The sequence below is a fragment of the Rhinoderma darwinii genome, assembly GCF_050947455.1.
Source record: "Rhinoderma darwinii isolate aRhiDar2 chromosome 11 unlocalized genomic scaffold, aRhiDar2.hap1 SUPER_11_unloc_1, whole genome shotgun sequence".
Classification (NCBI taxonomy): domain Eukaryota; kingdom Metazoa; phylum Chordata; class Amphibia; order Anura; family Rhinodermatidae; genus Rhinoderma; species Rhinoderma darwinii.
This window is the reverse complement of record NW_027461840.1, coordinates 16,933-44,732: the sequence shown is the minus strand read 5'-3', so window position 1 is coordinate 44,732 and position 27,800 is coordinate 16,933. Positions and strand designations below refer to the sequence as shown.

The 27,800-nt window shown below is 47.8% G+C and overlaps 1 protein-coding gene across 2 annotated transcripts in view; it reads right to left on the bottom strand.

Annotated features, from left to right (window-relative positions):
• The window catches only part of GRK5 (G protein-coupled receptor kinase 5), a 101,191-nt gene extending 74,025 nt beyond the window's left edge, over positions 1 to 27,166 (bottom strand). Inside the window, exons 1-3 of one of the 2 annotated variants that reach the window (XM_075847739.1) lie at positions 27,029 to 27,166; positions 26,593 to 26,783; positions 26,463 to 26,500 (exon numbers count right to left, since the gene is read on the bottom strand). In XM_075847739.1, the coding sequence (XP_075703854.1) occupies positions 26,463 to 26,500; positions 26,593 to 26,783; positions 27,029 to 27,136 (337 nt within the window). In that variant the 5' untranslated portion in view covers positions 27,137 to 27,166. The remainder of the gene's footprint in view (positions 1 to 26,462; positions 26,501 to 26,592; positions 26,784 to 27,028) is intronic. The other variant, XM_075847738.1, reaches the window with a different exon arrangement.
• Positions 27,167 to 27,800: the final 634 nt, after the last annotated feature.

The following is a 27,800-nucleotide window of genomic DNA, read 5'->3' as shown; positions in this document are numbered from 1 at the left end:
GAGGAGGTATCAGGAGATTAGGGTAGAGATGTATGGAAAGGACAGGTTGTGGACAGGAGATTACATGTGGAGAGGTATCAGGAGATTAGGGTAGAGATGTATGGAAAGGACAGGTTGTGGACTGGAGATTACATGTGGAGAGGTATCAGGAGATTAGGGTACAGATGTATGGAGAGGACAGGTTGTGGACAGGAGATTACATGTGGAGAGTTATCAGGAGATTAGAATAGGGATGTATGGAGAGGACAGGTTGTGGACAGGAGATTACATGTGGAGAGTTATCAGGAGATTAGAATAGGGATGTATGGAGGGGACAGGTTGTGGACAGGAGATTACATGTGAGGAGGTATCAGGAGATTAGGGTAGAGATGTATGGAGAGGACAGGTTGTGGACAGGAGATTACATGTGAGGAGGTATCAGGAGATTAGGGTAGAGATGTATGGAAAGGACAGGTTGTGGACTGGAGATTACATGTGGAGAGGTATCAGGAGATTAGGGTACAGATGTATGGAGAGGACAGGTTGTGGACAGGAGATTACATGTGGAGAGTTATCAGGAGATTAGAATAGGGATGTATGGAGGGGACAGGTTGTGGACAGGAGATTACATGTGGAGAGGTATCAGGAGATTAGGGTACAGATGTATGGAGAGGACAGGTTGTGGACTGGAGATTACATGTGGAGAGGTATCAGGAGATTAGAATAGGGATGTATGGAGGGGACAGGTTGTGGACAGGAGATTACATGTGAGGGGTATCAGGAGATTAGGGTAGAGATGTATGGAGAGGACAGGTTGTGGACAGGAGATTACATGTGTGGAGGTATCAGGAGATTGGGGTAGAGATGTATGGAGAGGGCAGGTTGTGGACAGGAGATTACATGTGTGGGGGTATCAGGAGATTAGGGTAGAGATGTATGGAGAGGACAGGTTGTGGACAGGAGATTACATGTGGGAGGTATCAGGAGATTAGGGTAGAGATGTATAGAGAGGACAAGTTGTGGACAGGAGATTACATGTGAGGAGGTATCAGGAGATTAGGGTAGAGATGTATGGAGGGGACAGGTTGTGGACAGGAGATTACATGTGGGGAGGTATCAGGAGATTAGGGTAGAGATGTATGGAGAGGACATGTTGTGGACAGGAGATTACATGTGAGGAGGTATCAGGAGATTAGGGTAGAGATGTATGGAGAGGACAGGTTGTGGACAGGAGATTACATGTGAGGAGGTATCAGGAGATTAGGGTAGAGATGTATAGAGAGGAGAGGTTGTGGACAGGAGATTACATGTGAGGAGGTATCAGAAGATTAGGGTAGAGATGTATGGAGAGGACAGGTGGTAGGCAGGAGATTACATGTGAGGAGGTATCAGGAGATTAGGGTAGAGATGTATGGAGAGGACAGGTTGTGGACAGGAGATTACATGTGAGTTGGTATCAGGAGATTAGGGTAGAGATGTATGGAGAGGACAAGTTGTGGACAGGAGATTACATGTGGGGTGTATCAGGAGATTAGGGTAGAGATGTATGGAGAGGACAGGAGATTACATGTGAGGGTATCAGGAGATTAGGGTAGAGATGTATGGAGAGGACAGGTTGTGGACAGATTACATGTGAGGAGGAATCAGGAGATTAGGGTAGAGGTGTATGGAGAGGACAGGTTGTGGACAGGAGATTACATGTGAGGAGGTATCAGGAGATTAGGGTAGAGATGTATGGAAAGGACAGGTTGTGGACAGGAGATTACATGTGGAGAGGTATCAGGAGATTAGGGTAGAGATGTATGGAGAGGACAGGTTGTGGACAGGAGATTACATGTGGGAGGTATCAGGAGATTAGGGTAGAGATGTATGGAGAGGACAGGTTGTGGACAGGAGATTACATGTGAGGAGGTATCCGGAGATTAGGGTAGAGATGTATGGAGAGGACAAGTTGTGGACAGGAGATTACATGTGAGGAGGAATCAGGAGAGTAGGGTAGAGATGTATGGAGGGGACAGGTTGTGGACAGGAGATTACATGTGAGGAGGAATCAGGAGATTAGGGTAGAGATGTATGGAGAGGACAGGTTGTGGACAGGAGATTACATGTGTGGGGGTATCAGGAGATTAAGGTAGAGATGTATGGAGAGGACAGGTTGTGGACAGGAGATTACATGTGAGGAGGAATCAGGAGATTAGGGTAGAGATGTATGGAGAGGACAGGTTGTGGACAGGAGATTACATGTGAGGAGGAATCAGGAGATTAGGGTAGAGATGTATGGAGGGGACAGGTTGTGGACAGGAGATTACATGTGAGGAGGTATCAGGAGATTAGGGTAGAGATGTATGGGGAGGACAGGTTGTGGACAGGAGATTACATGTGAGGAGGAATCAGGAGATTAGGGTAGAGATGTATGGAGAGGACAGGTTGTGGACGGGAGATTACATGTGGGGGGTATCAGGAGATTAGGGTAGAGATGTATGAAGAGGACAGGTTGTGGACAGGAGATTACATGTTAGCAGGTATCAGGAGATTAGGGTAGAGATGTATGGAGAGGACAGGTTGTGGACAGGAGATTACATGTAAGCAGGTATCAGGAGATTAGGGTAGAGATGTATGAAGAGGACAGGTTGTGGACAGGAGATTACATGTGAGGAGGTATCAGGAGATTAGGGTAGAGATGTATGGAGGGGACAGGTTGTGGACAGGAGATTACATGTGAGGAGGAATCAGGAGATTAGGGTAGAGATGTATGGAGAGGACAGGTTGTGGACAGGAGATTACATGTGAGGAGGTATCAGGAGATTAGGGTAGAGATGTATGGAGAGGACAGGTGGTAGGCAGGAGATTACATGTGAGCAGGTATCAGGAGATTAGGGTAGAGATGTATGGAGAGGACAGGTTATGGACAGGAGATTACATGTGGGAGGTATCAGGAGATTAGGGTAGAGATGTATGGAGAGGACAGGTTGTGGACAGGAGATTACATGTGAGGAGGTATCAGGAGATTAGGGTAGAGATGTATGGAGGGGACAGGTTGTGGGCAGGAGATTACATGTGGGAGATATCAGGAGATTAGGGTAGAGATGTATATAGAGGACAGGTTGTGGACAGGAGATTACATGTGAGGAGGTATCAGGAGATTAGGGTAGAGATGTATGGAGGGGACAGGTTGTGGACAGGAGATTACATGTGAGGAGGTATCAGGAGATTAGGGTAGAGATGTATGGAGAGGACAGGTTGTGGACAGGAGATTACATGTGGGGAGGTATCAGGAGATTAGGGTAGAGATGTATGGAGAGGACAAGTTGTGGACAGGAGATTACATGTGGAGAGGTATCAGGAGATTAGGGTAGAGATGTATGGAGGGGACAGGTTGTGGACAGGAGATTACATGTGAGGGTATCAGGAGATTAGGGTAGAGATGTATGGAGAGGACAGGTTGTGGACAGGAGATTACATGTGGGAGGTATCAGGAGATTAGGGTAGGGATGTATGGAGGGGACAGGAGATTACATGTGAGGAGGTATCAGGAGATTAGGGTAGAGATGTATGGAGAGGACAGGTTGTGGACAGGAGATTACATGTGGGAGGTATCAGGAGATTAGGGTAGAGATGTATGGAGAGGACAGGTTGTGGACAGATTACATGTGAGGAGGTATCAGGAGATTAGGGTAGAGTTTATGGAGGGGACAGGTTGTGGACAGGAGATTACATGTGGGGAGGTATCAGGAGATTAGGGTAGAGATGTATGGAGAGGACAGGTTGTGGACTGGAGATTACATGTGGAGAGGTATCAGGAGATTAGGGTAGAGATGTATGGAGAGGACAGGTTGTGGACAGGAGATTACATGTGGAGAGTTATCAGGAGATTAGAATAGGGATGTATGGAGGGGACAGGTTGTGGACAGGAGATTACATGTGGAGAGGTATCAGGAGATTAGGGTAGAGATGTATGGAGAGGACAGGTTGTGGACTGGAGATTACATGTGGAGAGGTATCAGGAGATTAGGGTAGAGATGTATGGAGAGGACAGGTTGTGGACAGGAGATTACATGTGGGAGGTATCAGGAGATTAGGGTAGAGATGTATGGAGAGGACAGGTTGTGGACAGATTACATGTGAGGAGGTATCAGGAGATTAGGGTAGAGATTATGGAGGGGACATGTTGTGGACAGGAGATTACATGTGAGGGGTATCAGGAGATTAGGGTAGAGATGTATGGAGAGGACAGGTTGTGGACAGGAGATTACATGTGTGGAGGTATCAGGAGATTGGGGTAGAGATGTATGGAGAGGGCAGGTTGTGGACAGGAGATTACATGTGTGTGGGTATCAGGAGATTAGGGTAGAGATGTATGGAGCGGACAGGTTGTGGACAGGAGATTACATGTGGGAGGTATCAGGAGATTAGGGTAGAGATGTATAGAGAGGACAAGTTGTGGACAGGAGATTACATGTGAGGAGGTATCAGGAGATTAGGGTAGAGATGTATGGAGGGGACAGGTTGTGGACAGGAGATTACATGTGGGGAGGTATCAGGAGATTAGGGTAGAGATGTATGGAGAGGACATGTTGTGGACAGGAGATTACATGTGAGGAGGTATCAGGAGATTAGGGTAGAGATGTATGGAGAGGACAGGTTGTGGACAGGAGATTACATGTGAGGGTATCAGGAGATTGGGGTAGAGATGTATGGAGAGGACAGGTTGTGGACAGATTACATGTGAGGAGGTATCAGGAGATTAGGGTAGAGATGTATGGAAAGGACAGGTTGTGGACAGGAGATTACATGTGGAGAGGTATCAGGAGATTAGGGTAGAGATGTATGGAGAGGACAGGTTGTGGACAGGAGATTACATGTGGGAGGTATCAGGAGATTAGGGTAGAGATGTATGGAGAGGACAGGTTGTGGACAGGAGATTACATGTGAGGAGGTATCCGGAGATTAGGGTAGAGATGTATGGAGAGGACAAGTTGTGGACAGGAGATTACATGTGAGGAGGAATCAGGAGAGTAGGGTAGAGATGTATGGAGGGGACAGGTTGTGGACAGGAGATTACATGTGAGGAGGAATCAGGAGATTAGGGTAGAGATGTATGGAGAGGACAGGTTGTGGACAGGAGATTACATGTGAGGAGGAATCAGGAGATTAGGGTAGAGATGTATGGAGGGGACAGGTTGTGGACAGGAGATTACATGTGAGGAGGAATCAGGATATTAGGGTAGAGATGTATGGAGGGGACAGGTTGTGGACAGGAGATTACATGTGAGGAGGAATCAGGAGATTAGGGTAGAGATGTGTGGAGGGGACAGGTTGTGGACAGGAGATTACATGTGAGGAGGAATCAGGAGATTAGGGTAGAGATGTATGGAGAGGACAGGTTGTGGACAGGAGATTACATGTGAGGAGGAATCAGGAGATTAGGGTAGAGATGTATGGAGAGGACAGGTTGTGGACAGGAGATTACATGTGTGGGGGTATCAGGAGATTAAGGTAGAGATGTATGGAGAGGACAGGTTGTGAACAGGAGATTAGATGAGAGGAGGAATCAGGAGATTAGGGTAGAGATGTATGGAGAGGACAGGTTGTGGACAGGAGATTACATGTGAGGAGGAATCAGGAGATTAGGGTAGAGATGTATGAAGGGGACAGGTTGTGGACAGGAGATTACATGTGAGGAGGAATCAGGAGATTAGGGTAGAGATGTATGGAGGGGACAGGTTGTGGACAGGAGATTACATGTGAGGAGGTATCAGGAGATTAGGGTAGAGATGTATGGGGAGGACAGGTTGTGGACAGGAGATTACATGTGAGGAGGAATCAGGAGATTAGGGTAGAGATGTATGGAGAGGACAGGTTGTGGACGGGAGATTACATGTGGGGGGTATCAGGAGATTAGGGTAGAGATGTATGAAGAGGACAGGTTGTGGACAGGAGATTACATGTTAGCAGGTATCAGGAGATTAGGGTAGAGATGTATGGAGAGGACAGGTTGTGGACAGGAGATTACATGTAAGCAGGTATCAGGAGATTAGGGTAGAGATGTATGAAGAGGACAGGTTGTGGACAGGAGATTACATGTGAGGAGGTATCAGGAGATTAGGGTAGAGGTGTATGGAGAGGACAGGTTGTGGACAGGAGATTACATGTGAGGAGGTATCAGGAGATTAGGGTAGAGATGTATGGAAAGGACAGGTTGTGGACAGGAGATTACATGTGGAGAGGTATCAGGAGATTAGGGTAGAGATGTATGGAGAGGACAGGTTGTGGACAGGAGATTACATGTGGGAGGTATCAGGAGATTAGGGTAGAGATGTATGGAGAGGACAGGTTGTGGACAGGAGATTACATGTGAGGAGGTATCCGGAGATTAGGGTAGAGATGTATGGAGAGGACAAGTTGTGGACAGGAGATTACATGTGAGGAGGAATCAGGAGAGTAGGGTAGAGATGTATGGAGGGGACAGGTTGTGGACAGGAGATTACATGTGAGGAGGAATCAGGAGATTAGGGTAGAGATGTATGGAGAGGACAGGTTGTGGACAGGAGATTACATGTGTGGGGGTATCAGGAGATTAAGGTAGAGATGTATGGAGAGGACAGGTTGTGGACAGGAGATTACATGTGAGGAGGAATCAGGAGATTAGGGTAGAGATGTATGGAGAGGACAGGTTGTGGACAGGAGATTACATGTGAGGAGGAATCAGGAGATTAGGGTAGAGATGTATGGAGGGGACAGGTTGTGGACAGGAGATTACATGTGAGGAGGTATCAGGAGATTAGGGTAGAGATGTATGGGGAGGACAGGTTGTGGACAGGAGATTACATGTGAGGAGGAATCAGGAGATTAGGGTAGAGATGTATGGAGAGGACAGGTTGTGGACGGGAGATTACATGTGGGGGGTATCAGGAGATTAGGGTAGAGATGTATGAAGAGGACAGGTTGTGGACAGGAGATTACATGTTAGCAGGTATCAGGAGATTAGGGTAGAGATGTATGGAGAGGACAGGTTGTGGACAGGAGATTACATGTAAGCAGGTATCAGGAGATTAGGGTAGAGATGTATGAAGAGGACAGGTTGTGGACAGGAGATTACATGTGAGGAGGTATCAGGAGATTAGGGTAGAGATGTATGGAGGGGACAGGTTGTGGACAGGAGATTACATGTGAGGAGGAATCAGGAGATTAGGGTAGAGATGTATGGAGAGGACAGGTTGTGGACAGGAGATTACATGTGAGGAGGTATCAGGAGATTAGGGTAGAGATGTATGGAGAGGACAGGTGGTAGGCAGGAGATTACATGTGAGCAGGTATCAGGAGATTAGGGTAGAGATGTATGGAGAGGACAGGTTATGGACAGGAGATTACATGTGGGAGGTATCAGGAGATTAGGGTAGAGATGTATGGAGAGGACAGGTTGTGGACAGGAGATTACATGTGAGGAGGTATCAGGAGATTAGGGTAGAGATGTATGGAGGGGACAGGTTGTGGGCAGGAGATTACATGTGGGAGATATCAGGAGATTAGGGTAGAGATGTATATAGAGGACAGGTTGTGGACAGGAGATTACATGTGAGGAGGTATCAGGAGATTAGGGTAGAGATGTATGGAGGGGACAGGTTGTGGACAGGAGATTACATGTGAGGAGGTATCAGGAGATTAGGGTAGAGATGTATGGAGAGGACAGGTTGTGGACAGGAGATTACATGTGGGGAGGTATCAGGAGATTAGGGTAGAGATGTATGGAGAGGACAAGTTGTGGACAGGAGATTACATGTGGAGAGGTATCAGGAGATTAGGGTAGAGATGTATGGAGGGGACAGGTTGTGGACAGGAGATTACATGTGAGGGTATCAGGAGATTAGGGTAGAGATGTATGGAGAGGACAGGTTGTGGACAGGAGATTACATGTGGGAGGTATCAGGAGATTAGGGTAGGGATGTATGGAGGGGACAGGAGATTACATGTGAGGAGGTATCAGGAGATTAGGGTAGAGATGTATGGAGAGGACAGGTTGTGGACAGGAGATTACATGTGGGAGGTATCAGGAGATTAGGGTAGAGATGTATGGAGAGGACAGGTTGTGGACAGATTACATGTGAGGAGGTATCAGGAGATTAGGGTAGAGTTTATGGAGGGGACAGGTTGTGGACAGGAGATTACATGTGGGGAGGTATCAGGAGATTAGGGTAGAGATGTATGGAGAGGACAGGTTGTGGACTGGAGATTACATGTGGAGAGGTATCAGGAGATTAGGGTAGAGATGTATGGAGAGGACAGGTTGTGGACAGGAGATTACATGTGGAGAGTTATCAGGAGATTAGAATAGGGATGTATGGAGGGGACAGGTTGTGGACAGGAGATTACATGTGGAGAGGTATCAGGAGATTAGGGTAGAGATGTATGGAGAGGACAGGTTGTGGACTGGAGATTACATGTGGAGAGGTATCAGGAGATTAGGGTAGAGATGTATGGAGAGGACAGGTTGTGGACAGGAGATTACATGTGGGAGGTATCAGGAGATTAGGGTAGAGATGTATGGAGAGGACAGGTTGTGGACAGATTACATGTGAGGAGGTATCAGGAGATTAGGGTAGAGATTATGGAGGGGACATGTTGTGGACAGGAGATTACATGTGAGGGGTATCAGGAGATTAGGGTAGAGATGTATGGAGAGGACAGGTTGTGGACAGGAGATTACATGTGTGGAGGTATCAGGAGATTGGGGTAGAGATGTATGGAGAGGGCAGGTTGTGGACAGGAGATTACATGTGTGTGGGTATCAGGAGATTAGGGTAGAGATGTATGGAGCGGACAGGTTGTGGACAGGAGATTACATGTGGGAGGTATCAGGAGATTAGGGTAGAGATGTATAGAGAGGACAAGTTGTGGACAGGAGATTACATGTGAGGAGGTATCAGGAGATTAGGGTAGAGATGTATGGAGGGGACAGGTTGTGGACAGGAGATTACATGTGGGGAGGTATCAGGAGATTAGGGTAGAGATGTATGGAGAGGACATGTTGTGGACAGGAGATTACATGTGAGGAGGTATCAGGAGATTAGGGTAGAGATGTATGGAGAGGACAGGTTGTGGACAGGAGATTACATGTGAGGGTATCAGGAGATTGGGGTAGAGATGTATGGAGAGGACAGGTTGTGGACAGATTACATGTGAGGAGGTATCAGGAGATTAGGGTAGAGATGTATGGAAAGGACAGGTTGTGGACAGGAGATTACATGTGGAGAGGTATCAGGAGATTAGGGTAGAGATGTATGGAGAGGACAGGTTGTGGACAGGAGATTACATGTGGGAGGTATCAGGAGATTAGGGTAGAGATGTATGGAGAGGACAGGTTGTGGACAGGAGATTACATGTGAGGAGGTATCCGGAGATTAGGGTAGAGATGTATGGAGAGGACAAGTTGTGGACAGGAGATTACATGTGAGGAGGAATCAGGAGAGTAGGGTAGAGATGTATGGAGGGGACAGGTTGTGGACAGGAGATTACATGTGAGGAGGAATCAGGAGATTAGGGTAGAGATGTATGGAGAGGACAGGTTGTGGACAGGAGATTACATGTGAGGAGGAATCAGGAGATTAGGGTAGAGATGTATGGAGGGGACAGGTTGTGGACAGGAGATTACATGTGAGGAGGAATCAGGATATTAGGGTAGAGATGTATGGAGGGGACAGGTTGTGGACAGGAGATTACATGTGAGGAGGAATCAGGAGATTAGGGTAGAGATGTGTGGAGGGGACAGGTTGTGGACAGGAGATTACATGTGAGGAGGAATCAGGAGATTAGGGTAGAGATGTATGGAGAGGACAGGTTGTGGACAGGAGATTACATGTGAGGAGGAATCAGGAGATTAGGGTAGAGATGTATGGAGAGGACAGGTTGTGGACAGGAGATTACATGTGTGGGGGTATCAGGAGATTAAGGTAGAGATGTATGGAGAGGACAGGTTGTGAACAGGAGATTAGATGAGAGGAGGAATCAGGAGATTAGGGTAGAGATGTATGGAGAGGACAGGTTGTGGACAGGAGATTACATGTGAGGAGGAATCAGGAGATTAGGGTAGAGATGTATGAAGGGGACAGGTTGTGGACAGGAGATTACATGTGAGGAGGAATCAGGAGATTAGGGTAGAGATGTATGGAGGGGACAGGTTGTGGACAGGAGATTACATGTGAGGAGGTATCAGGAGATTAGGGTAGAGATGTATGGGGAGGACAGGTTGTGGACAGGAGATTACATGTGAGGAGGAATCAGGAGATTAGGGTAGAGATGTATGGAGAGGACAGGTTGTGGACGGGAGATTACATGTGGGGGGTATCAGGAGATTAGGGTAGAGATGTATGAAGAGGACAGGTTGTGGACAGGAGATTACATGTTAGCAGGTATCAGGAGATTAGGGTAGAGATGTATGGAGAGGACAGGTTGTGGACAGGAGATTACATGTAAGCAGGTATCAGGAGATTAGGGTAGAGATGTATGAAGAGGACAGGTTGTGGACAGGAGATTACATGTGAGGAGGTATCAGGAGATTAGGGTAGAGATGTATGGAGGGGACAGGTTGTGGACAGGAGATTACATGTGAGGAGGAATCAGGAGATTAGGGTAGAGATGTATGGAGAGGACAGGTTGTGGACAGGAGATTACATGTAAGGAGGTATCAGGAGATTAGGGTAGAGATGTATGGAGAGGACAGGTGGTAGGCAGGAGATTACATGTGAGGAGGTATCAGGAGATTAGGGTAGAGATGTATGGAGAGGACATGTTGTGGACAGGAGATTACATGTGAGGAGGAATCAGGAGATTAGGGTAGAGATGTATGGAGAGGACAGGTTGTGGACAGGAGATTACATGTGAGGAGGTATCAGGAGATTAGGGTAGAGATGTATGGAGAGGACAGGTTATGGACAGGAGATTACATGTGGGAGGTATCAGGAGATTAGGGTAGAGATGTATGGAGAGGACAGGTTGTGGACAGGAGATTACATGTGGGAGATATCAGGAGATTAGGGTAGAGATGTATGGAGAGGACAGGTTGTGGACAGGAGATTACATGTGAGGAGGTATCAGGAGATTAGGGTAGAGATGTATGGAGGGGACAGGTTGTGGACAGGAGATTACATGTGAGGAGGTATCAGGAGATTAGGGTAGAGATGTATGGAGAGGACAGGTTGTGGACAGGAGATTACATGTGGAGAGGTATCAGGAGATTAGGGTAGAGATGTATGGAGGGGACAGGTTGTGGACAGGAGATTACATGTGAGGGTATCAGGAGATTAGGGTAGAGATGTATGGAGAGGACAGGTTGTGGACAGGAGATTACATGTGGGAGGTATCAGGAGATTAGGGTAGGGATGTATGGAGGGGACAGGAGATTACATGTGAGGAGGTATCAGGAGATTAGGGTAGAGATGTATGGAGAGGACAGGTTGTGGACGGGAGATTACATGTGGGAGGTATCAGGAGATTAGGGTAGAGATGTATGGAGAGGACAGGTTGTGGACAGATTACATGTGAGGAGGTATCAGGAGATTAGGGTAGAGTTTATGGAGGGGACAGGTTGTGGACAGGAGATTACATGTGAGGGGTATCAGGAGATTAGGGTAGAGATGTATGGAGAGGACAGGTTGTGGACAGGAGATTACATGTGTGGAGGTATCAGGAGATTAGGGTAGAGATGTATGGAGAGGGCAGGTTGTGGACAGGAGATTACATGTGAGGAGGTATCAGGATATTAGAGTAGAGATGTATGGAGAGGACAGGTTGTGGACAGGAGATTACATGTGGGGAGGTATCAGGAGATTAGGGTAGAGATGTATGGAGAGGACAGGTTGTGGACTAGAGATTACATGTGGAGAGGTATCAGGAGATTAGGGTAGAGATGTATGGAGAGGACAGGTTGTGGACAGGAGATTACATGTGGAGAGTTATCAGGAGATTAGAATAGGGATGTATGGAGGGGACAGGTTGTGGACAGGAGATTACATGTGGAGAGGTATCAGGAGATTAGGGTAGAGATGTATGGAGAGGACAGGTTGTGGACTGGAGATTACATGTGGAGAGGTATCAGGAGATTAGGGTAGAGATGTATGGAGAGGACAGGTTGTGGACAGGAGATTACATGTGGGAGGTATCAGGAGATTAGGGTAGAGATGTATGGAGAGGACAGGTTGTGGACAGATTACATGTGAGGAGGTATCAGGAGATTAGGGTAGAGATTATGGAGGGGACATGTTGTGGACAGGAGATTACATGTGAGGGGTATCAGGAGATTAGGGTAGAGATGTATGGAGAGGACAGGTTGTGGACAGGAGATTACATGTGTGGAGGTATCAGGAGATTGGGGTAGAGATGTATGGAGAGGGCAGGTTGTGGACAGGAGATTACATGTGTGGGGGTATCAGGAGATTAGGGTAGAGATGTATGGAGAGGACAGGTTGTGGACAGGAGATTACATGTGGGAGGTATCAGGAGATTAGGGTAGAGATGTATAGAGAGGACAAGTTGTGGACAGGAGATTACATGTGAGGAGGTATCAGGAGATTAGGGTAGAGATGTATGGAGAGGACAGGTTGTGGACAGGAGATTACATGTGAGGAGGTATCAGGAGATTAGGGCAGAGATGTATGGAGGGGACAGGTTGTGGACAGGACATTACATGTGAGGAGGTATCAGAAGATTAGGGTAGAGATGTATGGAGAGGACAGGTGGTAGGCAGGAGATTACATGTGAGGAGGTATCAGGAGATTAGGGTAGAGATGTATGGAGAGGACAGGTTGTGGACAGGAGATTACATGTGAGGAGGTATCAGGAGATTAGGGTAGAGATGTATGGAGAGGACAAGTTGTGGACAGGAGATTACATGTGGGGGGTATCAGGAGATTAGGGTAGAGATGTATGGAGAGGACAGGCTGTGGACAGGAGATTACATGTGAGGGTATCAGGAGATTAGGGTAGAGATGTATGGAGAGGACAGGTTGTGGACAGATTACATGTGAGGAGGAATCAGGAGATTAGGGTAGAGGTGTATGGAGAGGACAGGTTGTGGACAGGAGATTACATGTGAGGAGGTATCAGGAGATTAGGGTAGAGATGTATGGAAAGGACAGGTTGTGGACAGGAGATTACATGTGGAGAGGTATCAGGAGATTAGGGTAGAGATGTATGGAGAGGACAGGTTGTGGACAGGAGATTACATGTGGGAGGTATCAGGAGATTAGGGTAGAGATGTATGGAGAGGACAGGTTGTGGACAGGAGATTACATGTGAGGAGGTATCCGGAGATTAGGGTAGAGATGTATGGAGAGGACAAGTTGTGGACAGGAGATTACATGTGAGGAGGAATCAGGAGAGTAGGGTAGAGATGTATGGAGGGGACAGGTTGTGGACAGGAGATTACATGTGAGGAGGAATCAGGAGATTAGGGTAGAGATGTATGGAGAGGACAGGTTGTGGACAGGAGATTACATGTGAGGAGGAATCAGGAGATTAGGGTAGAGATGTATGGAGGGGACAGGTTGTGGACAGGAGATTACATGTGAGGAGGAATCAGGATATTAGGGTAGAGATTGATGGAGGGGACAGGTTGTGGACAGGAGATTACATGTGAGGAGGAATCAGGATATTAGGGTAGAGATGTATGGAGGGGACAGGTTGTGGACAGGAGATTACATGTGAGGAGGAATCAGGAGATTAGGGTAGAGATGTATGGAGAGGACAGGTTGTGGACAGGAGATTACATGTGAGGAGGAATCAGGAGATTAGGGTAGAGATGTATGGAGAGGACAGGTTGTGGACAGGAGATTACATGTGTGGGGGTATCAGGAGATTAAGGTAGAGATGTATGGAGAGGACAGGTTGTGGACAGGAGATTACATGTGAGGAGGAATCAGGAGATTAGGGTAGAGATGTATGGAGAGGACAGGTTGTGGACAGGAGATTACATGTGAGGAGGAATCAGGAGATTAGGGTAGAGATGTATGGAGGGGACAGGTTGTGGACAGGAGATTACATGTGAGGAGGAATCAGGAGATTAGGGTAGAGATGTATGGAGGGGACAGGTTGTGGACAGGAGATTACATGTGAGGAGGTATCAGGAGATTAGGGTAGAGATGTATGGGGAGGACAGGTTGTGGACAGGAGATTACATGTGAGGAGGAATCAGGAGATTAGGGTAGAGATGTATGGAGAGGACAGGTTGTGGACAGGAGATTACATGTTAGCAGGTATCAGGAGATTAGGGTAGAGATGTATGGAGAGGACAGGTTGTGGACAGGAGATTACATGTAAGCAGGTATCAGGAGATTAGGGTAGAGATGTATGGAGAGGACATGTTGTGGACAGGAGATTACATGTGAGGAGGAATCAGGAGATTAGGGTAGAGATGTATGGAGAGGACAGGTTGTGGACAGGAGATTACATGTGAGGAGGTATCAGGAGATTAGGGTAGAGATGTATGGAGAGGACAGGTTATGGACAGGAGATTACATGTGGGAGGTATCAGGAGATTAGGGTAGAGATGTATGGAGAGGACAGGTTGTGGACAGGAGATTACATGTGAGGAGGTATCAGGAGATTAGGGTAGAGATGTATGGAGGGGACAGGTTGTGGGCAGGAGATTACATGTGGGAGATATCAGGAGATTAGGGTAGAGATGTATGGAGAGGACAGGTTGTGAACAGGAGATTACATGTGAGGAGGTATCAGGAGATTAGGGTAGAGATGTATGGAGGGGACAGGTTGTGGACAGGAGATAACATGTGAGGAGGTATCAGGAGATTAGGGTAGAGATGTATGGAGAGGACAAGTTGTGGACAGGAGATTACATGTGGGGAGGTATCAGGAGATTAGGGTAGAGATGTATGGAGAGGACAGGTTGTGGACAGGAGATTACATGTGGAGAGGTATCAGGAGATTAGGGTAGAGATGTATGGAGGGGACAGGTTGTGGACAGGAGATTACATGTGAGGGTATCAGGAGATTAGGGTAGAGATGTATGGAGAGGACAGGTTGTGGACAGGAGATTACATGTGGGAGGTATCAGGAGATTAGGGTAGGGATGTATGGAGGGGACAGGAGATTACATGTGAGGAGGTATCAGGAGATTAGGGTAGAGATGTATGGAGAGGACAGGTTGTGGACAGGAGATTACATGTGAGGAGGTATCCGGAGATTAGGGTAGAGATGTATGGAGAGGACAGGTTGTGTACAGGAGATTACATGTGAGGAGGAATCAGGAGATTAGGGTAGAGATGTATGGAGGGGACAGGTTGTGGACAGGAGATTACATGTGAGGAGGAATCAGGAGATTAGGGTAGAGATGTATGGAGAGGACAGGTTGTGGACAGGAGATTACATGTGAGGAGGAATCAGGAGATTAGGGTAGAGATGTATGGAGAGGACAGGTTGTGGACAGGAGATTACATGTGAGGAGGAATCAGGAGATTAGGGTAGAGATGTATGGAGGGGACAGGTTGTGGACAGGAGATTACATGTGAGGAGGTATCAGGAGATTAAGGTAGAGATGTATGGAGAGGACAGGTTGTGGACAGGAGATTACATGTGAGGAGGAATCAGGAGATTAGGGTAGAGATGTATGGAGAGGACAGGTTGTGGACAGGAGATTACATGTGAGGAGGTATCAGGAGATTAGGGTAGAGATGTATGGAGGGGACAGGTTGTGGACAGGAGATTACATGTGAGGAGGTATCAGGAGATTAGGGTAGAGATGTATGGAGAGGACAGGTTGTGGACAGGAGATTACATGTGAGGAGGTATCCGGAGATTAGGGTAGAGATGTATGGAGAGGACAGGTTGTGGACAGGAGATTACATGTGAGGAGGAATCAGGAGATTAGGGTAGAGATGTATGGAGGGGACAGGTTGTGGACAGGAGATTACATGTGAGGAGGAATCAGGAGATTAGGGTAGAGATGTATGGAGAGGACAGGTTATGGACAGGAGATTACATGTGGGAGGTATCAGGAGATTAGGGTAGAGATGTATGGAGAGGACAGGTTGTGGACAGGAGATTACATGTGAGGAGGTATCAGGAGATTAGGGTAGAGATGTATGGAGGGGACAGGTTGTGGGCAGGAGATTACATGTGGGAGATATCAGGAGATTAGGGTAGAGATGTATGGAGAGGACAGGTTGTGGACAGGAGATTACATGTGAGGAGGTATCAGGAGATTAGGGTAGAGATGTATGGAGGGGACAGGTTGTGGACAGGAGATTACATGTGAGGAGGTATCAGGAGATTAGGGTAGAGATGTATGGAGAGGACAGGTTGTGGACAGGAGATTACATGTGGGGAGGTATCAGGAGATTAGGGTAGAGATGTATGGAGAGGACAGGTTGTGGACAGGAGATTACATGTGGAGAGGTATCAGGAGATTAGGGTAGAGATGTATGGAGGGGACAGGTTGTGGACAGGAGATTACATGTGAGGGTATCAGGAGATTAGGGTAGAGATGTAAGGAGAGGACAGGTTGTGGACAGGAGATTACATGTGGGAGGTATCAGGAGATTAGGGTAGGGATGTATGGAGGGGACAGGAGATTACATGTGAGGAGGTATCAGGAGATTAGGGTAGAGATGTATGGAGAGGACAGGTTGTGGACAGGAGATTACATGTGAGGAGGTATCCGGAGATTAGGGTAGAGATGTATGGAGAGGACAGGTTGTGTACAGGAGATTACATGTGAGGAGGAATCAGGAGATTAGGGTAGAGATGTATGGAGGGGACAGGTTGTGGACAGGAGATTACATGTGAGGAGGAATCAGGAGATTAGGGTAGAGATGTATGGAGAGGACAGGTTGTGGACAGGAGATTACATGTGAGGAGGAATCAGGAGATTAGGGTAGAGATGTATGGAGAGGACAGGTTGTGGACAGGAGATTACATGTGAGGAGGAATCAGGAGATTAGGGTAGAGATGTATGGAGGGGACAGGTTGTGGACAGGAGATTACATGTGAGGAGGTATCAGGAGATTAAGGTAGAGATGTATGGAGAGGACAGGTTGTGGACAGGAGATTACATGTGAGGAGGAATCAGGAGATTAGGGTAGAGATGTATGGAGAGGACAGGTTGTGGACAGGAGATTACATGTGAGGAGGTATCAGGAGATTAGGGTAGAGATGTATGGAGGGGACAGGTTGTGGACAGGAGATTACATGTGAGGAGGTATCAGGAGATTAGGGTAGAGATGTATGGAGAGGACAGGTTGTGGACAGGAGATTACATGTGAGGAGGTATCCGGAGATTAGGGTAGAGATGTATGGAGAGGACAGGTTGTGGACAGGAGATTACATGTGAGGAGGAATCAGGAGATTAGGGTAGAGATGTATGGAGGGGACAGGTTGTGGACAGGAGATTACATGTGAGGAGGAATCAGGAGATTAGGGTAGAGATGTATGGAGAGGACAGGTTGTGGACAGGAGATTACATGTGGGGGATATCAGGAGATTAGGGTAGAGATGTATGGAGGGGACAGGTTGTGGACAGGAGATTACATGTGAGGAGGTATCAGGAGATTAGAGTAGAGATGTATGGAGAGGACAGGTTGTGGACAGGAGATTACATGTGAGGAGGAATCAGGAGATTAGGGTAGAGATGTATGGAGGGGACAGGTTGTGGACAGGAGATTACATGTGAGGAGGTATCAGGAGATTAGGGTAGAGATGTATGGAGAGGACAGGTTGTGGACAGGAGATTACATGTGAGGAGGAATCAGGAGATTAGGGTAGAGATGTATGGAGAGGACAGGTTGTGGACGGGAGATTACATGTGGGGGGTATCAGGAGATTAGGGTAGAGATGTATGAAGAGGACAGGTTGTGGACAGGAGATTACATGTAAGCAGGTATCAGGAGATTAGGGTAGAGATGTATGAAGAGGGCAGGTTGTGGACAGGAGATTACATGTGAGGAGGTATCAGGAGATTAGGGTAGAGATGTATGGAGGGGACAGGTTGTGGACAGGAGATTACATGTGAGGAGGAATCAGGAGATTAGGGTAGAGATGTATGGAGAGGACAGGTTGTGGACAGGAGATTACATGTGAGGAGGTATCAGGAGATTAGGGTAGAGATGTATGGAGGGGACAGGTTGTGGACAGGAGATTACATGTGAGGAGGTATCAGGAGATTAGGGTAGAGATGTATGGAGAGGACAGGTTGTGGACAGGAGATTACATGTGAGGAGGTATCCGGAGATTAGGGTAGAGATGTATGGAGAGGACAGGTTGTGGACAGGAGATTACATGTGAGGAGGAATCAGGAGAGTAGGGTAGAGATGTATGGAGGGGACAGGTTGTGGACAGCAGATTACATGTGAGGAGGAATCAGGAGATTAGGGTAGAGATGTATGGAGAGGACAGGTTGTGGACAGGAGATTACATGTGAGGAGGAATCAGGAGATTAGGGTAGAGATGTATGGAGGGGACAGGTTGTGGACAGGAGATTACATGTGAGGAGGAATCAGGATATTAGGGTAGAGATTGATGGAGGGGACAGGTTGTGGACAGGAGATTACATGTGAGGAGGAATCAGGATATTAGGGTAGAGATGTATGGAGGGGACAGGTTGTGGACAGGAGATTACATGTGAGGAGGAATCAGGAGATTAGGGTAGAGATGTATGGAGAGGACAGGTTGTGGACAGGAGATTACATGTGAGGAGGAATCAGGAGATTAGGGTAGAGATGTATGGAGAGGACAGGTTGTGGACAGGAGATTACATGTGTGGGGGTATCAGGAGATTAAGGTAGAGATGTATGGAGAGGACAGGTTGTGGACAGGAGATTACATGTGAGGAGGAATCAGGAGATTAGGGTAGAGATGTATGGAGAGGACAGGTTGTGGACAGGAGATTACATGTGAGGAGGAATCAGGAGATTAGGGTAGAGATGTATGGAGGGGACAGGTTGTGGACAGGAGATTACATGTGAGGAGGAATCAGGAGATTAGGGTAGAGATGTATGGAGGGGACAGGTTGTGGACAGGAGATTACATGTGAGGAGGTATCAGGAGATTAGGGTAGAGATGTATGGGGAGGACAGGTTGTGGACAGGAGATTACATGTGAGGAGGAATCAGGAGATTAGGGTAGAGATGTATGGAGAGGACAGGTTGTGGACAGGAGATTACATGTTAGCAGGTATCAGGAGATTAGGGTAGAGATGTATGGAGAGGACAGGTTGTGGACAGGAGATTACATGTAAGCAGGTATCAGGAGATTAGGGTAGAGATGTATGAAGAGGACAGGTTGTGGACAGGAGATTACATGTGAGGAGGTTTTAGGAGATTAGGGTAGAGATGTATGGAGGGGACAGGTTGTGGACAGGAGATTACATGTGAGGAGGAATCAGGAGATTAGGGTAGAGATGTATGGAGAGGACAGGTTGTGGACAGGAGATTACATGTGAGGAGGTATCAGGAGATTAGGGTAGAGATGTATGGAGAGGACAGGTGGTAGGCAGGAGATTACATGTGACGAGGTATCAGGAGATTAGGGTAGAGATGTATGGAGAGGACATGTTGTGGACAGGAGATTACATGTGAGGAGGAATCAGGAGATTAGGGTAGAGATGTATGGAGAGGACAGGTTGTGGACAGGAGATTACATGTGGGGGATATCAGGAGATTAGGGTAGAGATGTATGGAGGGGACAGGTTGTGGACAGGAGATTACATGTGAGGGTATCAGGAGATTAGGGTAGAGATGTATGGAGAGGACAGGTTGTGGACAGGAGATTACATGTGGGAGGTATCAGGAGATTAGGGTAGGGATGTATGGAGGGGACAGGAGATTACATGTGAGGAGGTATCAGGAGATTAGGGTAGAGATGTATGGAGAGGACAGGTTGTGGACAGGAGATTACATGTGAGGAGGTATCCGGAGATTAGGGTAGAGATGTATGGAGAGGACAGGTTGTGTACAGGAGATTACATGTGAGGAGGAATCAGGAGATTAGGGTAGAGATGTATGGAGGGGACAGGTTGTGGACAGGAGATTACATGTGAGGAGGAATCAGGAGATTAGGGTAGAGATGTATGGAGAGGACAGGTTGTGGACAGGAGATTACATGTGAGGAGGAATCAGGAGATTAGGGTAGAGATGTATGGAGGGGACAGGTTGTGGACAGGAGATTACATGTGAGGAGGTATCAGGAGATTAAGGTAGAGATGTATGGAGAGGACAGGTTGTGGACAGGAGATTACATGTGAGGAGGAATCAGGAGATTAGGGTAGAGATGTATGGAGAGGACAGGTTGTGGACAGGAGATTACATGTGAGGAGGTATCAGGAGATTAGGGTAGAGATGTATGGAGGGGACAGGTTGTGGACAGGAGATTACATGTGAGGAGGTATCAGGAGATTAGGGTAGAGATGTATGGAGAGGACAGGTTGTGGACAGGAGATTACATGTGAGGAGGTATCCGGAGATTAGGGTAGAGATGTATGGAGAGGACAGGTTGTGGACAGGAGATTACATGTGAGGAGGAATCAGGAGATTAGGGTAGAGATGTATGGAGGGGACAGGTTGTGGACAGGAGATTACATGTGAGGAGGAATCAGGAGATTAGGGTAGAGATGTATGGAGAGGACAGGTTGTGGACAGGAGATTACATGTGGGGGATATCAGGAGATTAGGGTAGAGATGTATGGAGGGGACAGGTTGTGGACAGGAGATTACATGTGAGGAGGTATCAGGAGATTAGAGTAGAGATGTATGGAGAGGACAGGTTGTGGACAGGAGATTACATGTGAGGAGGAATCAGGAGATTAGGGTAGAGATGTATGGAGGGGACAGGTTGTGGACAGGAGATTACATGTGAGGAGGTATCAGGAGATTAGGGTAGAGATGTATGGAGAGGACAGGTTGTGGACAGGAGATTACATGTGAGGAGGAATCAGGAGATTAGGGTAGAGATGTATGGAGAGGACAGGTTGTGGACGGGAGATTACATGTGGGGGGTATCAGGAGATTAGGGTAGAGATGTATGAAGAGGACAGGTTGTGGACAGGAGATTACATGTAAGCAGGTATCAGGAGATTAGGGTAGAGATGTATGGAGAGGACAGGTTGTGGACAGGAGATTACATGTGGGAGGTATCAGGAGATTAGGGTAGAGATGTATGGAGAGGACAGGTTGTGGACAGGAGATTACATGTGAGGAGGTATCAGGAGATTAGGGTAGAGATGTATGGAGGGGACAGGTTGTGGACAGGAGATTACATGTGGGGAGGTATCAGGAGATTAGGGTAGGGATGTATGGAGGGGACAGGAGATTACATGTGAGGAGGTATCAGGAGATTAGGGTAGAGATGTATGGAGAGGACAGGTTGTGGACAGGAGATTACATGTGAGGGGGTATCAGGAGATTAGGGTAGAGGTGTATGGAGGGGACAGGTTGTGGGCAGGAGATTACATGTGGGAGGTATCAGGAGATTAGGGTAGAGATGTATGGAGAGGACAGGTTGTGGACAGGAGATTACATGTGGGAGGTATCAGGAGATTAGGGTAGAGATGTATGGAGGGGACAGGTTGTGGACAGGAGATTACATGTGAGGGGGTATCAGGAGATTAGGGTAGAGGTGTATGGAGGGGACAGGTTGTGGGCAGGAGATTACATGTAGGGGGTATCAGGAGATTAGGGTAGAGATGTATGGAGAGGACAGGTTGTGGACAGGAGATTACATGTGGGGAGGTATCAGGAGATTAGGGTAGAGATGTATGGAGAGGACAGGTTGTGGACAGGAGATTACATGTGAGGGGGTATCAGGAGATTAGGGTAGAGATGTATGGAGGGGACAGGTTGTGGGCAGGAGATTACATGTGGGAGGTATCAGGAGATTAGGGTAGAGATGTATGGAGAGGACAGGTTGTGGACAGGAGATTACATGTGAGGGGGTATCAGGAGATTAGGGTAGAGGTGTATGGAGGGGACAGGTTGTGGGCAGGAGATTACATGTGGGAGGTATCAGGAGATTAGGGTAGAGATGTATGGAGAGGACAGGTTGTGGACAGGAGATTACATGTGAGGGGGTATCAGGAGATTAGGGTAGAGGTGTATGGAGGGGACAGGTTGTGGGCAGGAGATTACATGTGGGGGGTATCAGGAGATTAGGGTAGAGATGTATGGAGAGGACAGGTTGTGGACAGGAGATTACATGTGGGGAGGTATCAGGAGATTAGGGTAGAGATGTATGGAGGGGACAGGTTGTGGACAGGAGATTACATGTGAGGAGGAATCAGGAGATTAGGGTAGAGATGTATGGAGAGGACAGGTTGTGGACAGGAGATTACATGTGAGGAGGTATCAGGAGATTAGGGTAGAGATGTATGGAGGGGACAGGTTGTGGACAGGAGATTACATGTGAGGAGGTATCAGGAGATTAGGGTAGAGATGTATGGAGAGGACAGGTTGTGGACAGGAGATTACATGTGAGGAGGTATCAGGAGATTAGGGTAGAGATGTATGGAGGGGACAGGTTGTGGGCAGGAGATTACATGTGGGAGATATCAGGAGATTAGGGTAGAGATGTATGGAGAGGACAGGTTGTGAACAGGAGATTACATGTGAGGAGGTATCAGGAGATTAGGGTAGAGATGTATGGAGGGGACAGGTTGTGGACAGGAGATAACATGTGAGGAGGTATCAGGAGATTAGGGTAGAGATGTATGGAGAGGACAGGTTGTGGACAGGAGATTACATGTGGGGAGGTATCAGGAGATTAGGGTAGAGATGTATGGAGAGGACAGGTTGTGGACAGGAGATTACATGTGGAGAGGTATCAGGAGATTAGGGTAGAGATGTATGGAGGGGACAGGTTGTGGACAGGAGATTACATGTGAGGGTATCAGGAGATTAGGGTAGAGATGTATGGAGAGGACAGGTTGTGGACAGGAGATTACATGTGGGAGGTATCAGGAGATTAGGGTAGGGATGTATGGAGGGGACAGGAGATTACATGTGAGGAGGTATCAGGAGATTAGGGTAGAGATGTATGGAGAGGACAGGTTGTGGACAGGAGATTACATGTGAGGAGGTATCCGGAGATTAGGGTAGAGATGTATAGAGAGGACAGGTTGTGTACAGGAGATTACATGTGAGGAGGAATCAGGAGATTAGGGTAGAGATGTATGGAGGGGACAGGTTGTGGACAGGAGATTACATGTGAGGAGGAATCAGGAGATTAGGGTAGAGATGTATGGAGGGGACAGGTTGTGGACAGGAGATTACATGTGAGGAGGAATCAGGAGATTAGGGTAGAGATGTATGGAGAGGACAGGTTGTGGACAGGAGATTACATGTGGGGGATATCAGGAGATTAGGGTAGAGATGTATGGAGGGGACAGGTTGTGGACAGGAGATTACATGTGAGGAGGTATCAGGAGATTAGAGTAGAGATGTATGGAGAGGACAGGTTGTGGACAGGAGATTACATGTGAGGAGGAATCAGGAGATTAGGGTAGAGATGTATGGAGGGGACAGGTTGTGGACAGGAGATTACATGTGAGGAGGTATCAGGAGATTAGGGTAGAGATGTATGGAGAGGACAGGTTGTGGACAGGAGATTACATGTGAGGAGGAATCAGGAGATTAGGGTAGAGATGTATGGAGAGGACAGGTTGTGGACGGGAGATTACATGTGGGGGGTATCAGGAGATTAGGGTAGAGATGTATGAAGAGGACAGGTTGTGGACAGGAGATTACATGTAAGCAGGTATCAGGAGATTAGGGTAGAGATGTATGGAGAGGACAGGTTGTGGACAGGAGATTACATGTGGGAGGTATCAGGAGATTAGGGTAGAGATGTATGGAGAGGACAGGTTGTGGACAGGAGATTACATGTGAGGAGGTATCAGGAGATTAGGGTAGAGATGTATGGAGGGGACAGGTTGTGGACAGGAGATTACATGTGGGGAGGTATCAGGAGATTAGGGTAGGGATGTATGGAGGGGACAGGAGATTACATGTGAGGAGGTATCAGGAGATTAGGGTAGAGATGTATGGAGAGGACAGGTTGTGGACAGGAGATTACATGTGAGGGGGTATCAGGAGATTAGGGTAGAGGTGTATGGAGGGGACAGGTTGTGGGCAGGAGATTACATGTGGGAGGTATCAGGAGATTAGGGTAGAGATGTATGGAGAGGACAGGTTGTGGACAGGAGATTACATGTGGGAGGTATCAGGAGATTAGGGTAGAGATGTATGGAGGGGACAGGTTGTGGACAGGAGATTACATGTGAGGGGGTATCAGGAGATTAGGGTAGAGGTGTATGGAGGGGACAGGTTGTGGGCAGGAGATTACATGTAGGGGGTATCAGGAGATTAGGGTAGAGATGTATGGAGAGGACAGGTTGTGGACAGGAGATTACATGTGGGGAGGTATCAGGAGATTAGGGTAGAGATGTATGGAGAGGACAGGTTGTGGACAGGAGATTACATGTGAGGGGGTATCAGGAGATTAGGGTAGAGATGTATGGAGGGGACAGGTTGTGGGCAGGAGATTACATGTGGGAGGTATCAGGAGATTAGGGTAGAGATGTATGGAGAGGACAGGTTGTGGACAGGAGATTACATGTGAGGGGGTATCAGGAGATTAGGGTAGAGGTGTATGGAGGGGACAGGTTGTGGGCAGGAGATTACATGTGGGAGGTATCAGGAGATTAGGGTAGAGATGTATGGAGAGGACAGGTTGTGGACAGGAGATTACATGTGAGGGGGTATCAGGAGATTAGGGTAGAGGTGTATGGAGGGGACAGGTTGTGGGCAGGAGATTACATGTGGGGGGTATCAGGAGATTAGGGTAGAGATGTATGGAGAGGACAGGTTGTGGACAGGAGATTACATGTGGGGAGGTATCAGGAGATTAGGGTAGAGATGTATGGAGGGGACAGGTTGTGGGCAGGAGATTACATGTGGGAGGTATCAGGAGATTAGGGTAGAGATGTATGGAGGGGACAGGTTGTGGGCAGGAGATTACATGTGGGAGGTATCAGGAGATTAGGGTAGAGATGTATGGAGAGGACAGGTTGTGGACAGGAGATTACATGTGAGGAGGTATCAGGAGATTAGGGTAGAGATGTGTGGAGGGGACAGGTTGTGGACAGGAGATTACATGTGGGAGGTATCAGGAGATTACATGTAAGGAGGAATCTCCACAAAGTAATGTAGAAGGCAGAGGACTGGTCTACAAGGAGGAGCACATAACAATATGGAAGGACAGATCTAGAAGGAAAATACCCCTCCGTGCCTCTCCAGACGCCTTTGTCCCCCCTCCAGACGCCTCGGTGCCCCTCCAGACGCCTCCGTGCCTCCTCAGACGCCTTCGTGCCCCCTCCAGACGCCTCCGTGCCCCCTGCAGACGCCTCCGTGCCCCCTCCAGACGCCACCGTGCCCCCCCCAGACACCACCGTGCCCCCTCCAGACACCACCGTGCCCCCTCCAGACACCACCGTGCCCCCTCCAGACACCACAGTGTCACCACCAGACGCCTCTGTGCCCCCTCCAGACGCCTCTGTGCCCCCTCCAGACACCTCCGTGCCCCTCCAGACACCTCCGTGCCCCTCCAGACACCACAGTGCCCCCTCCAGACACCACAGTGCCCCCTCCAGACGCCTCTGTGCCCCCTCCAGACACCTCCGTGCCCCTCCAGACACCTCCGTGCCCCTCCAGACACCTGGGGGTACAGTTGGGTCTTACACATATTAGACTGTTGTTGGATCTGCCAGATATATCTAATTTAATTATTCCTAACCTTGTCACTATTGGAGACGTTTTCTTATCCTGAGAAATGTCTATGGTTTAATACTGCATGTATCACTCACACTTCTCACAGTCCGCCCAATACTGCGCTATTACTCTGGATCCAATCTGTCACAATATTCTGCACATATCTCAGTATAAGCAGCATCAATATGAGGGCAAAGAAAGCAATAAAAGAGCACCCCATGTCAAGAGTCCATGGACAAGCCAAAGATCGATCCCTGCATTGAGTGAAGCTTTCTGATCCATTGCCAGCTCTACATCAACGCTAATTGTCTCAACAGGTCAATGAGACTTGTGGCTAGTCCGGACATCCACGTATAACATCTATAAGAACCAGCATACCCTTAAATCTGGACATTAACATGCCCTATGAGAGTGGTCACCCCAACCCGCTTCCCATATGGCTTGGCATGTTATTTCTACAGCTGGGGATGGGTGAGCGGGTAGCTGTATTAATGGGTGAAGGACTTCGGGTCTGCAGGTACCTTAGATATTATATTGTAAGCAGATCCCACTAAAATGGCAGGACCTGAAGACCAGAAGGGTATAGGTTAATACTACCTACTGGTTCACGGTACTGATACTGTATTTACATACAGCCCCCCTACACCCCCAGGATCACCTCATACACCTGTCTAAACACAACATCATACACTCCCCATCCCACACCACATCCCATGTCCTCACCGTAATCGTCCAAGAGGATGTTCTCTGGCTTCAGATCTCTAATAAAACAGAAGAATATAGTTCAGAGCATCACCCCACATCGCTCACACATGACGTTCACTCACTAATACCGCTTTAATGGCGGACTCACCGGTACACAATGCACTCCTGATGAAGGTCGCCAAGGCCACACAGTATTTCCGCTGCATAGAAGGAAGCTCTCTGCTCCTGAAATCCTGGATTCCCCATGTTATAAATGTGAAATTTTAGATCCCCCCCATTCATCAGGGTTAGCACCAGGCACAGAGCGTCCTTTGTCTCATAGGCGTATGCTAGGTTCACCTTGTGTAGAATGGAGATACAACCATAGTTATGATGGCTACCTTACCATGTTTATACTGATCGCAGGATTAGAACATTGTGTGACCCACTAGAGAGCCCCCTGCAATTACCAGAGGTCCCAGTAGGTGTCATACACATAGAACACTGCTTTATCAGTGCTGAGGATGAGGAGGGTGGACTCTGTGTATACCTGGATCCTGTGACACAACACCTGGCTCTACTGGAGGACACACACAGGCTCTTACCACAAATCTGCTGGTGACTTTCTCTAGGATCTGCTTCTCATTCAGTGCCATTGATTCTCCTTTTCTCTTTTTGATGCGCTTCTTCTCCAGCCGTTTGCAGGCGTACATCTTACCGGTGGCCCGGACCTGACAAGCGCACACCTGGAAATCATAGAACAAGAACAATGTCCACCACAGGCTCATCATAAAGCTCTAATGAATGAATCAGGTCTATCCACAGGCACAGTCATGAGGTCAATGCTCCAGGATCATTCCATGATCGTTCCCCTCCCTCCATAACCATAAGGGACCTTTTATGCCCCACTCTATAGAAACTCCTGGGTCCCTCTTGAGACTGTGATCCACCTATAGCATTGTATCCGTAACCTGTACATGGAAATAGCCATGATGGTGAGATCAGATCATTACCCAGTCGGCTCTAATACTAGATTATCCTTGTGTGTAAAGGTAGAGCTCAGATATACAATTATCCTGGTGTGTAGCATTCTAGTAGGATGGACCTATGTAAACCCTCCAGTGAATACAGCGCAGTCGCCATGTCCTGCTCCTCAGTGACGCCAGGAGGACCAAACCTTCAGACTGAGAGCTCCAATACATAGGACTGACCAGCAGAACGAAGCCACACAAGAGACAGGTCTAAAGGACTAAAAGATGATCAGTTGATATAATCCTATTTATTCCTAGTAAATCACTGAATAATGGCCACACGAAGCCTGAAAGAAACAAACACATCCGTGTCACTGCCCAAAGAGGACACGTTGAACTCCTATGA